General features: G+C 47.0%; 1 protein-coding gene across 1 annotated transcript in view; it reads left to right on the top strand.

Annotated features, from left to right (window-relative positions):
• The window catches only part of LOC144732517 (uncharacterized), a 176,561-nt gene that overhangs the window by 147,039 nt on the left and 15,026 nt on the right, over nt 1-14,496 (top strand). The window contains exons 35-45 of the mRNA XM_078613925.1: nt 740-921; nt 2,277-2,340; nt 5,040-5,114; nt 6,151-6,258; nt 6,596-6,703; nt 7,781-7,852; nt 8,762-8,913; nt 10,845-10,959; nt 11,537-11,650; nt 12,229-12,390; nt 13,468-13,566. Of these exons, the coding sequence (XP_078470051.1) occupies nt 740-921; nt 2,277-2,340; nt 5,040-5,114; nt 6,151-6,258; nt 6,596-6,703; nt 7,781-7,852; nt 8,762-8,913; nt 10,845-10,959; nt 11,537-11,650; nt 12,229-12,390; nt 13,468-13,566 (1,251 nt within the window). The remainder of the gene's footprint in view (nt 1-739; nt 922-2,276; nt 2,341-5,039; nt 5,115-6,150; nt 6,259-6,595; nt 6,704-7,780; nt 7,853-8,761; nt 8,914-10,844; nt 10,960-11,536; nt 11,651-12,228; nt 12,391-13,467; nt 13,567-14,496) is intronic.

Consider the following 14,496-nt stretch of genomic DNA (forward strand, 5'->3'; position numbering starts at 1 on the left):
ATTATGATGAAACTATTATTGCTTTACCAGTTTCCCTTCCCAGTTAAAACTGCGTAATTGTGTAATTGTATTTCACATTTTGATCGTCTTGTGTTGGTTCTTTAATGTACTTCCAGTATGAATAAAGATTGCTTAAGTTTTTCACTCAACATAATATTTCCCCTCGAATGCTAGGGTTTTCTCCAGATACTCCACTTCCCAAAGGGGTGAAGTCACTCATTCACGGCAATAGCCAAACATTGCCATGTTGGGTCCTCCCGAAAGAAAAAAAAACTATCTTAGCTCACTGAGACTTTCCTTGGTTAATAATTGGAGTTTATTACAAACGACCAGCAGGAACCCGCGGTACTTCCGCGGCAAAAGGACGGCGAATCCGATGATTGCACATGGAAATATCAATTCATCATATATATTTGCCGAAAAGAAATTACAATTATTCACCCCTCTAACCGCCTCACCCTGATGCCACACACGTACGCACGAACAAGTGTATTATTAATAAATATAATTGTAAACTGGCTATTAACACATTTTTTTAAACATCCAGTTGTGCGACCTTCAAAACCAAGCGTCGTTGAGATTTTAACATCACATCATCGCCGCCCCCCCCCCTCATCGCCGCCCCCCCCCCATCCCCGCCCTCCCCCCTCATCGCTGCCCCCCCCCCTCATTGCTGCCCCCCTTTCTCTTTTCTCCCTCCACACCACCCCCCCGCCTCCGTAACCTGCCACCCCGACAGGTGATGAAGGCATGCCCGGTTTCCCTGGAAGCCCCGGGTCCCCAGGCCGCCCAGGCAGCCCCAATTTCAGTAAAGGTCCCCCTGGAGATCATGGCCGCCAAGGTGTCCCCGGCTCCCCTGGGTTCCCTGGACCCAGAGGCAGCCCCGGCATCGTGGGTTTCCCAGGCTTGGTCGGGGAGCAGGTACGTGGGGAGGCGGCGAGCGACGGGCGGCAGGGGACAGGGGGGGGGACCAGCGATGGCTGTGCCAGGATGGCGAGATGTTAACTACCTCGCCTGGTATACAGGAGGTCGTGGGTTCGATCGCGACCCTGACACCTGCTGTATATTTGGAGTTTGCATGTTCTCTCCGTGGTCTCGGGGATTTTTCTTAAGGTCCTCCGGTTTTCCCCTCCACATTTACAAACATGCGTTTTGAGTATTTGGCAGCCGTAAATGTCCACACGATGATAAGCCACTTCTTTGAGCTATCATTTGTGGCCAGGTCGCTTCTGAAAAAGAGCTACATAGATCAGTGGGCCTTACCTGGTTCAGTGGGCCTTACCTGCTAAAAATATATATTTTGAAAGTTTTAGTTTATTCCGAACAAAGATGAAACCAGTATACAGTTTTCACCAGTGCTTAATTTCAGGTGGGTCGGTCTGAATCGGCCAACTGGAAAAATATTTCCACGCCCGGCACATCTCACCCAGCATCCCTCTCGCGATGGCTGTGTCTACTCCTGGCCACGTGCCACCATCCTCAGTCTATCAATGTCTAGAAAAATATTCAGTAAGAAATAAATCCCTGGTTGGTTCATTGTCCTGCTCCTGCCTCTGCCTAAAATAATACGGCCACAATTTTTTGCTGTTTGAGCTGGTGGACTAAACAAAGGCAGTGCGCAGTGCATTATACACAGGATATCACGTGATATGCGTGGCATGAATGGGAGTGCCGATCCCATGGTCGCCACAACCGCACCTCTTGCTGTCTAGAAATCCCATTTTACCCGTGGGATAGCGGCTGTTTAAAAACGAGAGGTGAGAAAAAGCCCCAAAAAAATATCCCTCCATAAAAATAAAACGGTGAATCTCCATTTTCTGAGTTCATTTGTCTTGAGAAGCTCAAGCCATCGCGGGAATGTTTGCCAGCACCCTGCGGTATAAAACTGTGTCCAGCGGGGCTCACTGATGATGATGATCCACGCTGAGTGAGGGGTTGAGGGAGCGAGCTGTGATTAATTCAGCGCACTGGACCACTTGCACGACCACTGCCTGTGGAGCATGATGTTGTTTCTTGTAGACTGCGCGTAGCTTTTTTTTCTCTGCACACTTGCATGAACACAATTAATTGGGAACATTTATAGCTGATGCTGTTGTAGCCTCAGGATAAAGCAATGGACCGGCTGCAGGCTTTTAATCTATATAAAATTTGTTTAACGTAAAATGTTTATATCATGCACAAGTGTCTGTCTGTTATGCTGTGCATCTCGCAACATTATCGCCGTTCCCAATTAACTGCGTTGTGTGCTCGCTAATTGTGCGCGCTTACATTTTCAGGGGCAGCCGGGCAGCTATGGCCCTGCAGGGCAACCAGGTTTCCCAGGGTCGCCTGGCATCAAAGGTCCGAACGCACGCTCGCACGTTGCACTTTGACCTCCAGGCTTGTCGACACTTGCCAGTTTTTGTGATCGTTGTCTTCTTCTTCACCCTGACATTGTCCCGGCTCAAGTGGGCTCTGCCTTCCCGCTGCTCCTCTCTCGCCACTCACTCCTATCCTGGGCCATCTTCTAAACCAGGGGTGGGGAACGTCCGGCCCGCGGGCCGTGTGAGGCCCGCGAAATCATTTGGTGTGGCACTGCCAAGGCAACCGCAGGCGGGACTCGAAATTCAATAAATCTAGGAGCAAACCTGGAAAAGCAGTTGCGAGTAACAACATCATCAATACCAGCTAACATCACACGCCTCACCAAAGAGAAGCAGTTCCAGCCCATCACATTAGGGGTGAGTTAATTCAATGTTTAACCAAATATAACAGGCAAATTTTTAAGTTGATCATTTTGTATGGCCCGCGAATGATGTTCTAAATATCCAAATGGCCCTTGGCAGAGAAAAGGTTCCCCACCCCTGTTCTAAACTATTAAACTAAACACCTTTTTATTTAAACTATAACTTAAACAATATTTTTATTTTACCGGGTAAGGCCAACTGAGCAATGTGGTTCTCTCTTAGGAGCGACCAGGCCACAAATAATAGCTCAACTAAGTGACTTATCACGTGGAAATGTATAGCAGTCAAATACCCTGAACGCACGTTGATTCTAACTTTGTAGGGAAAAACCAGAGGACCGAGAAAAAAGAAATCCACACGACTATCACGGGGAGAACATGCAAAAATATATAGGCATGGTCAGGGTTGGGATAGAATCCATGACCTCCTGCATATGAGGCGAGGGAGTTGACATCTCTCCACGGCGGTGCCCTCGTTCACTGCACAGTCCTGCCTGGTTCACCATCTAAAACCACCCTTCTATGTCGAGATCGGCTTCTTGGTCTCTACCCTGTTCCCTCGATGTTCATTACCTTTCTTCTCCTGCTGTGGTTTTCCTGCCTTCTTACGGCACGTCCCACCTCGCCATCAGAGTCGGCTGTCTCTCAGCTGGTCAGAGATGGGCACCACGATTTCAAACAACACACAACACATTGTCAACGCCCTCAGCCTAAGGTTGCATTCTGCAAGCCACCATTAGCGCTTCCCGAAGAACCGCCATTGTTATACGCTTGTATTAAGTCACCATCAAAATACATTTTTGTAGATGTTAACCGACAGATAGTCTCCTTCCTCGTCGTGTTTCCCGAGGAAAGTGGAGAGATATTTACCCAAGGCGCTTTACAAGGGTTATGAGTGGTATAATGAGGGTAGCTAAAAGTGATACGGTGAACAGGGATGGGCGTATGGAGTTGGGAGGTTTAGTGGGTACGGGGATTACGGTGGGTGCCTAGGGATGGAGGGAATGATGGGCCAGGGGAGAAGAGGCGGGGGTCTTGAGGGAGGAGCGGAAACTCGACAGGGAGGGTGCCGCTCGCTTCACGTGGAGCGGGAAGTTTGTTCGAGTGCAAGGGGGGGAGTAGGGAAAAGGAGCGGAAGTGGTGATTGTGCACAAGGAGAAGGGAGAACGGTGAGGAGTAGGAGAGATTGAAAGTGGAGCGGACTGGGGGGGGGGCATCAAACGAGGCGAGGTACGGTGGGGCAAGGCCACGAACCGATTGCAATACAAAGCACAGAATAGGCTACACGGACCTCTATCACCTTTCGGAGGCCATTGTCTGATGTGGCGTGGTGCGAGAGGTCAGAATGAATAGCGATGAACTCGTTTTCTTCACACGACGCCAATAGGAAAAGTTGTAATATAAATATGGAATGATTTTTTTTTTATTGCCTCTGTTTAAGTAAACTGGCCAATTTCTAAATGATGCACCAAAAATAGGAAACTTCTCAAATTGCATCAGTCAATGAGCGGTTGCATCATGGACCCGGAGTAAGAATTTGTGCACATCTCCCGTACATTGCACAACATGTCTGCAGGCGTTGTGCAGGTTCTGTGTCGTTTCAGAATCAGAATCTTTATTTAGACTGGAGGAATCCGATGAGCTATGAAGCTCTTTTTCACAGATGTCCAGTAAAAAAGTTATATACATATTATCTTGTATCTGAGAAACAGTTTGCATCGAAGGATAAATGATTATTATACGTATTTTTTAGTTGCTATACCGATCTGCATGCCAAAGTAGCTTGCATGAATCGGTGCACGCTTGGGGATTACGCTGAGACGGATGCAGCACATGCTCGTCACTTTCACCGCCTAGATAAGTCGACGGGTTGGGACGGCACACATCGCTGTCAGGGATAATGGCCTGGCGGTTGATAAGAGAGTGGCAGCCAAGCGAGGTGGCATGGTCAAGCCTGCTCTTACCGCAGAGATGGAGCGATAAAATCAGCTCGTGCGCGAGTACCGGGTGGATTATTTAGCATCGCAGGTCTGAGAGATGTGGCAGTGGCTTGGGGAGGCCCTGATCTGGTAGTGGATTGTTCCGGGGCGATGGTGATGATGATGTCATATCCTGCGATGTTGAGTCTATACTCTTTCGGTAAAGTCACGCAGGTAAGAAATAAATTAAATAAATGAAAACAACTAAAATAAATCACGACGTTTCAGGCGCAACACAAGCATCCGTCATCAGGTGGGAAAGCACAGTCTGCTGCTGAGGCAGACTGCCTTGATGTTGAGTCTAACGTGCGACTGTTTGATCTTGCTTTTATCAGGTGATCCTGGTGATGCCACGGGATTCCCTGGGCCACCAGGCCGCAAAGGAGAGAAAGGAAATCGTGGTGTGGATGGTGAGAATTTATATATCGCATCCCTGTGCTGATACGATACAATCTGTTACCATATGGAACATCTCTCGTCAAGGAACATAAACCATCATGCGAACTCTGGTCATCTGCACAGTGGCTTTTGGCTATCCATAGAACAAAGATGGCCACTGCACTTTAAAATTATCTAGATTGAAAACTATTTTTTTTTTAAATGATTTTTGTGTTTAGTTTGTTGTCCTTCCCCTGCACCTGCGGTAAGCACGGTTGACTACGTACGGTGCAAAAGAAGTTCAACATACATGCCAATTGGAATTACAGTAAAACCTTGGATTGCGAGCATAATTCGTTCCGGAAACGTGTTTGTAATCCAAAGCACTCGTATATCAGTTGTGATCACGTGACGCTCGGCAGACAAAGCGTATACACGTACTACTCGTACTGCAAGACCTTGCTCGTTTATCAAATTAAAATTTAATTAAAATTTTTGCTCGTCTTGGAAAACACTCGCAGACCAAGTTACTCGCAATCCAAGGTTTTACTGTATAATACGCTTAAATATAGCACACAGTTGTGTGATAAAGCGTTAATTGCCAGCGTGACTTGGAAAAAGCAACCCAAACGCAATAAAGTACAGCGATGAAGCAAATGGAGATTTCAAAACCCTCCGGCAGTGTGCGTTGCTGTGTGACTGTGGTCACCACCCAGAATAGAACCATGGAGCATGGAACGACTCAAAGCCCAATTGACAATCACCAAAGACGAGGCATCGTCTCAGCGATGAATCACCACTCCGCGGCTCCTGACGCGATCATCTGGTTTGACCACCTCGATGTAAAACTACAGCTCTTGCCCTACAGTGATATCGGACATCGCCTATATGCGGAGGTGGGGGGGTGGGTTGGCGGGGAAGACTGACCGCTTTGCTCGTGTAACACTTCTGCTGCTGTTGTCGTCTGCTGGCCACGCTCAAGTTTCACTCTTATCGTCTGTACCTGTCTCGCCTGATCCCCTCGCGTTTCCGCTTTCACCTCTGCTCGTGTCGCCGCCTTTTCCTCAGGAGATACTTTTTCTTTCGGACCGCCCGGAGATCGGGGAAGCGATGGCCACCAGGGCGCCTGCGGTGAAAATGGACTTCGCGGAGACCCGGGGCGAGCTGGCCAACCTGGTGAGTAGACCCCGCTCCGAACAGACTTCTCTCCAAAGCCGCGTCACAGCACCGCTGGCGCCACGGGGGGGAGGGGGGGGGCTTGAGTGGGCCCTGCACCACCGAATGTCCCTTTGGTCCCACCAGGTTTTATCTGCTTAGTGGTGCATCAGATTAAGAAATTTGTATTTTCATGTGAAGATATGAAACGGAAGTATCTATATATCAGTAACGCGTTGAGTACTTAACTTTTGTGGACATTGTTTGTGAACTGCTGCTGTTACTGGTATTTTTTTCAATCGATCAACGGCATCAAACAAACAAAAGCAATGTAATCACAATCGTGTTCTCCCTGTAGGGTTCCCCGGGCTGAAAGGAATGCCCGGGTTCGACGGGCGGCCAGGGTTGGATGGACAACCTGGAAATCCGGGTTTCCCTGGGTCTCCTGGAGGCCCCGGCCAAAAAGGTGGGTCCATGTCCCGCGCGTCCTAAACATCGCCCTGTCCGGCACATCGTGCTCAAAGGGTGTGCGCGGACTTTGTTAATATCTCACTGTGGCGAGATGTTAACTCCCTCACCTAGTATGCAGGAAGGCGTGGGTTCCATCCCTACCGTCACGACGCCTGTATATTTGGAGTTTGCATGTTCTAACCCATAATCACGTGAATTTCTCTCCGGGTCATCCGGGTTTTTCCCTCTGCATTCAGAAACATGCGTTCAGAGTATTTGGCTGTTATAAATGAACATGCAATGATAGCCCACTTCGTTGAGCTATCATTTGTGATAGCCAGGTCGCCTCTGAAAGAGAACTATACAGCTCAGTAGACCTTACCTGGTAAAATAAATAATAGTTTAGTTTCGTAGTTTAGGTTACACTCATTGACGGTGACCTCACTCCCTCACCGTGGCGCTCTGGCTTTCTGACATTTATCTGAAAGAGATCATTCAAAGTCCAAGTGTTTATTTCCTGCGCAATTGAGCATTGAGCCGGTTGCTCATCTCCCGTTTACACCCCGTAGCCAGTGGTGGAATATCTATATTCCTATGGCCAGGGCGAATCTATCCATATGACAACCGATGTTAACTTCCCAAAACCGTGCTGCTCATTTGATGACCCCCGAGGGATGACGGGCTAGGTTAACCCCCAGCTAGGATTTGAACTCGCCAACCTTCTAATTATAAGCCGCTCAATTCTACCACTGAACCACCTGTCCTGTAGAGATAGTACATATCAACATAATGAGTGACTAACGGATGTATGTACAAGGTACAGGTTTGTAGGTATGGACATCCAGATAACTCATACTAGATCATTCCATCGGTTTGAATGAATGATGCATCATTTGAAAGCTTCATATATGTGTAGTTCATGTGAGCAATGGAAAATGTACAGATAAACTAACGACCTTTGAACAGATATATTTGGCTAATTCAGCTCATAAGTCCCAAAGCAGCCATATCCGCTCTACAATAGCCCAGCGCATACCCTGGGCTCTGTTTCAAACTCTTACAATAATTGACAATGTTGTGGTTTTGTTTGTAGGTTTCCCTGGGGCTCCAGGCCTCCATGGCTTGAATGGGCTTCCAGGATCCAAGGGCCCTCCAGGGACACAAGGTAATGATGCCCTTGTTCACGTTACTCTATTACGGTCTGAGGAGACGTTCATCCACCAGTGGATTAACAAACGGCTGTACATTATTATGGTGATTCAAATGAATTACATTCGGTACTCTCCCCATCAACGTGTGGTCAGGTATGCCCACGCTTGAACAGGTTCTCGGGTCCAACAACAGTTGCCACGTGTCCCGGTCTTTTTTTTCCCGGATCGTCCTCCCGTCGGAGTCACTGTCCCGGGAAATCTGCTAGTCTTCCCAGGGACATAAAAAAAAAAGTCTCCATTTTTGTCACTTCAAAATCATAACCACAATATTTATTTATACTGGAGGAATCCGATGAGCTATAAGGCTCTTTTGCACACATGTCCAGCAGACGTTCCACTTGAGCAATAACACATGACCCGAGACATTGCATTTACGCGCAGTTCCCTCCTCGCCCCGCTATCGCGAGACATTCTTCTTATTCTTAGGTTTGTTCGGTAAAGTCACGTAGGTAAAAAATTTAAATTTAAATTAATAAAAGTAAAATAAAATAAAAATAAAAATCACGACGTTTCGGAGGCAACACAAGCTTCCGTCTTCAGGTGGAACCATCACAGCACGATAGCTGTATCAAGTAAATGAGAGATTACAAGAGATACCACTCCGTATATACAATGGTTGAGGGGGGGGGGGGGGAATGGGCCAGGAACGGCACACTTTTTATTATTATGGTAAGGTGCGGCTTGAGACTACGGCTAGACTACATAACAAATGACTGAGCCATGAAATGTCCCGGTTGTTTGTACCTCGAGAAGTGGCAAACCCAGGATCCCTCACCCACCATCCTGGCCCACCTACAGTCGTGTTTCTTCTCCCCTGCATGTTACCTGTGTCCGTGTCTCCTCCTCATTCTTCTTCTTCTCAGGTCCGTCTGAGCCAGGTCTGCCCGGGCCACCAGGCTTCCCAGGCTTGAAGGGATCGGAGGGGGAGCCAGGAAGAGGGGGTAACGAGCTTGGGCCAACAGGCCTCAAAGGATCCAAGGGCGACCCAGGTACGGCAGTCCTTTTACTTTACTCGGTTTTTTTGCTTTTGTAATATTGGTGACGCCCCCCACCCCCTTCCTGGTCACTCCCGCAAATTAGACTCACCCTGGTTGTACAAATAAACTGAATTTGTCCTCCCTGTGGGGTTCACGGCTTGTGCGTGAACTTGCGTGTCTATTTCATAACGTCCAAATGCCTGCCCGTGTGCCTTTAGCAAGACACGCTACAATAAGTCGTAGTCTTGTTGCACGTACATTTGCAAATGTGCATAGAGACTGCGTTATAATTAATCGATTGACTGATCAAAATTGAATCGTACAGTAACGACACGCGCATTGTCTTGCGCATTTTGGAATTATGAAAATGTCGGTGCATACAGATTATGCGCAAATGAAATGCTGAGCGTTACGCTTGGGCTGACGGAATGAAAAGAGACAACACTGATGGAAAATATGATGCGGACTAAACAATTGTACCAAGTGAGACAAATAAGAGAAACAATTATTGACTTGTATAGTGAAAATTCATCATCAGATAGATGGGTTGGATTGGCTGAATTGTTACATGCTCACTACTTGCAAATAAGCACACATTCACAGACATTTTTATTTTACACATACTTACAGTGAATTTAATCTTCTTGGTTCTTTCGGTAAAGTCATGTAGAATGGAAATAATAAAACAATAAAAATAAAACATAATAAAATAATTCTCGCGACGTTTCGGCCACAACGCAAGCAGCCGTCCTCAGGTGGAGAACAGGTCTGTCGAGAATACAGATTCAGACTCTGTCTTCTTTATTATTTTATTATGTTTTAGTTTTATTATTTTATTATTTCCATTCTACGTGACTTTACCGAAAGAACCAAGAAGATGAATCCCTGCAGTCACGAAAGCTTCAAATCGAAAAAGTGAATTTAATGTTGAGCTTTCAAGTGTAAATGTTGCATTGCTGGACCTGTGCTGTAGAAATGTTGGTGCTCTCAAGAGTTTTACGAATGAGTTAACAAAGCACTTGGCTGTCAAATGAAGTAATACGATAAATTAATGTCAGCGGTAAAATATCCCAGCAACTGCCCTTGTTTTGAAGTCCTTTGCTGTGACGTGATTTACTCATCATCCCACAATCATTTTCTGCTCAGTTCAAAGAAATGTGTGCACTGGACTGCATGCCTCATTTGCATTTCTGAACAATTTGTCCGTGGGTTCTCTCATTTTCGAAGTGTCTAATTCTGTCACCTTAATTATTATATGTCCTTGCCTTTCCCATAAAGTATTCATTCAGAAATCAAGGCTCATTCACCTTCAGAGTATTGTCACGTGATATGAAGCGGTTTTTATTTTGCTTTGAATAAAAATTTATATTTTACAAATTATTACATTATAAAAGAGCCATTGAACTCTGAATTCTCAATGAAGAACCAACTCCTTGTGGTGTTAGCGATGCTGCTCGCTGATACGGGACTCTGTCTCGATACTCAAACACCACTTACAATAAGCAATGTGGAAATAATATTCTTGGTTCTTTCGGTAAAGTCACGTAGAGTGGACTTTACCGAAAGAACCAAGAATATGAATCCCTGCAGTCACGAAAGCTTTAAATCGAAATGTGGAAATTATCAAATTATCACCTTTCAGTGGTGGGAAAAATACACGAGGCGATTGACTTTTCAGGCTTTTGCGGAGAGGTGTCGGCCCGAATAAAACAAAAATGTGGGGTTTTTGCAAAACACGTTTATAACGCAGATTTTTTTGTTCGTTTGTTTAACGTATTCGTCGATTACCTACGGAGACGTAGAATAGCGGCGTCCGTTGCAACTGTCCTCTTAAACTGATCGGTTGGCGTGCCGGCAGGCATGTTCACGGCGTCACCTGGGCGCCGAGTCTCGTGGTTCACAATGCTGTCCGTGTCTCTCTTTTCTTCTTTGTCTCTCTTGCCCCTCTTTGCCCTGTGCACATTAAAACAAACGCGCACACACACACACATACACGCACTCCATCCACCCTTCCTCGTCCATCCGTCTCCCCACTCGCCGCATCTCTGCCCGGGACCCACCACCCTCTGCCGCAGGGTGCACCGGTAAGACTTTGCTCTGGCCAGACGACCCCCTGATGATGCCATGTGTGCCATGGCATGTGCAGAAGCGTTGCCGTCTGGCGCCATCGTGTCGTTGCCCGTGTCTCTCTCCCTTCCTTCGTTGGACCCATTGTGTTTCATGTCGCTGCTCTTATTGTGCAACAGAAGATGCCCAAAGGAGATCCTCTAACCCCCACAATCTTAAAAGAGAATTTGTAATTAGGTGTGTTTACGAGCTTAATGCTTTTCCATTTGAGTGCGTGTGTATGAATGTCCGTGTTATGAATGGAACTGTTTATTAGCGAACTAACAATGAACAGACAGGGTAGTCCATCTTTCCCCATTAAAAATAAAACTTAATTTGTGCATGTTGGCGTATGGGCCGTCCGTATTTATAGTTTCCAGCAGCATTTGTATCACTAAAGCCAGTTTCGTGACTGCGGCTCAAACCCCGGTCAGACCAGCTCGGTGGGCAACCCGAATCCCCTTGCCGTCCAGGTTCGAGTCACCGCTTTGCGCTGAACACTGCACGATCCGTTCCACCGGCCTTCACGCTCAACGGCGCCCTCTCACCCCTTAGGTCCGATTGGCCGGCCAGGCATCCCGGGCCCTCCGGGACAACCTGGCTTCATAACCGGAGATCGTCCCGGCCCGCCTGGGAACGTCGGCTCACCCGGTCCAAGCGGACCTCCAGGTGAGACGCGCGTGGTGGCACGTGGTGGCACGCGATGGCGTCGCAGCCCAGCGGTGGCGCGCTCGCCGCGTGCCGCAGAGGCTCGCGGTTTGAATCCGACAGGCCGCCCCGGTTGATACTGCGAGCGTAATAACCGTGACCATGCCACGCGGCCTCTGCAAGAGAAGGCCGTTGTGCAAAGGGTCGTCGCTCCCGTACTGCCAGACAAATGCCCCAGGTAACTCTTGCAAATGAGACTATCCTTGCCCCAACAGCCTGGTAAGGCTATACGGGGAATCTTTGTCTTTGCTACCCATGTCGCTCAATATTGATTAATAATAAGTGTATGCTGTGTGCTGTAGCATAATAAAATGCAACAGGCTTGGTGGGCTAAATTTCTCACGGAATATTTTCTGACGTCCTCCAAACTCATAATCGCCCGGACCACCACCTCCTCCCCCCAAAACCCTTTCTGGAGGACAGTGCACATATTTTCTGGAACTCAGCCCTGTATAGCTCCTGCTGAAATGAAGCCCTGGATGTGACAGCGACGCGAACGACCGTTGACATGAAGCGGCTGTCGTTGTCCGTGAGTCCAGGTCGCCCAGGGCCCCCTGGAGCGCCCGGGCTTCCGTCGCTACAGGTCGAGAGGGGAGAACCAGGATATCCGGGAATACCGGGAGGACAAGGGCCGCCAGGATTCCGCGGGAACGACGGTCTTCCTGGGGTTCCGGGACCTCCCGGTCCTTCCGGGCAAAAGGGTACTCGCTCGCTTGTCATATCTTTCGTCGTTTGTTCGGAATCATAATCAGAATATGTATTGATCTTGGAGGAATTCGATGAGCTGTGAAGTTATTTTTACAGAGATGTCCAGTAAAATCCGATGAGCTTGTTTGCATCTGGGGCAAGAGTATTTGTATTGAGAGTGCAACGATGCATAGAATGCACATTCTTGCACTTGGTGGTACGTGCGTAAATATGGGTGCGTAGGAATCGTTTTTAACGTATAAAAATTGCACGCAGCGACATGATATTGTTGTACTACGCGTGAACTAAGCAAACGAAACTGGGCAGACAAATATGAATGAGACGGTTAGAATAGAACGATAAAGATCATCGATTCTTAAATCGAATCGCGACCCTGAATCGCAACAATCAAATTGCTGCGGGTTTAGGCCTAAATTATCTAGTGCCACTGCGATTACACAGTTTGTCTGCCCTGCTTTATGATAAAGCTACTCTTGTTGCTGTTAGACATTAAATTGGCTAACATGCGCGACACTAAATACGTGATGTAATTGCCTTGTTAGCTGCTAGCACATGCACGACGCATCCATCATTCATGCCAACAGACTAAAGTTTGGTATTGGAATGTGTTATTTCCACTTATAGAGCTCATTTAACTTCGAAGTACGATTGTATTGGACTGCACTCGCAGCTACAAATACGCATCTTGAATAAAATAAATGTATATTATTTATATTATTATAATACATGATCAAAACATAATCATCAGTCTTACTCAAAACGTGTGACATTTTTACACAGTTTCAAAAATGCTATTTAGATTTTCACAGGATGTGCACTGGCTGGGTTAGTGCTGTGTGGGTCACGGAGGTCATTCTGACCATACATCACCACGCTGCCCAGTGCAGGTCGGCCTGAAAGGGGGTGGGCCCATGACCGTTTCAGAAATCACTCGCCACTGATGCTCGGACGTGGATGGGTATGGAGCTCGGGTTTGTAGCAAGGTGCGCTCACCACTGCGCCACCGCAAACGTACGCGCGTGCGATGCTCACGCGGCAGCGGTTCGCGGTTTGCTTTGTGTCGGGACCAGGTCTGAAAGGAGACCCTGGCCAAATGGGATTCCCTGGCAGAGATGGCCTTTCGGGTGACCCAGGATACACGGGGATAAAAGGGGCCATGGGTAATTCAGGTACGGAACTCCACGCGAAAACACACGAAGCAAAATCGCCTCCGGTAATTTTCCACAAAACTTCAAAAATGCTGGCAGTGAAAATATCACAATGTTTTATATATATATGTGTTTGTGTATCCTGACGCATTCTATTGCTTTGCATTGATCGGCATGTCGGTGATCCTTATTGTGCATCCATGAAATCTCTGCTCGATTTCATGCGATGATGATGCCATGTGTGCCATGGCATGTGCAGGAGCGTTGCCGTCTGGCGCCATCATTTCGTTGCCCGTGTCTCTGTCCCCTTCCTTCGTTGGACCCATTGTGTTTTATGTCGCTGCTCTTACTGTGCAACAGAAGATGCCCAAAGGAGTTCCTCTAACCCGCACAATCTTAAAAGAGGATTGGTAATTAGGTGTGTTTACGAGCTGAATGCTTTTCCATTTGAGTGCGTGTGTATGAATGTCCGTGTTATGAATGGAACTTAATTCTAGATTTGAAGCTTTCGTGACTGCAATGATTCATATTCTCAGGTTTTTTCGGTAAAGTCACGTAGGTAAAAACATTAAAATTAATGAAAGTAAAATAAAACAAAACAAAAATAAAATTCACGACGTTTCGGAGGCAACACAAGTCTCCGTCATCAGGTGGGACCGTCACAGCCGAATTAGCTGCATGATGCAGCTAATTCGGCTGTGACGGTCCCACCTTTCATTAATTTTAATGTTTTTACCTACGTGACTTTACCGAAAAAACCTGAGAATATGAATGGAACTGTTTATTAACGAATTAACAATGAACAGACAGGGTAGTCCATCTTTCCCCATTAAAAATAAAACTGAATTTGTGCATGTTGGCGTATGGGCCGTCCGTATTAATAGTTTCCAGCAGCATTTGTATCACTAAAGCAAATTACTTAAATCGAATATGATGAGTCTCATCGGCAGT

The sequence above is a fragment of the Lampetra planeri genome, chromosome 43 (genome assembly GCF_965212315.1).
Source record: "Lampetra planeri chromosome 43, kcLamPlan1.2.h2, whole genome shotgun sequence".
Lineage (NCBI taxonomy): Eukaryota > Metazoa > Chordata > Hyperoartia > Petromyzontiformes > Petromyzontidae > Lampetra > Lampetra planeri.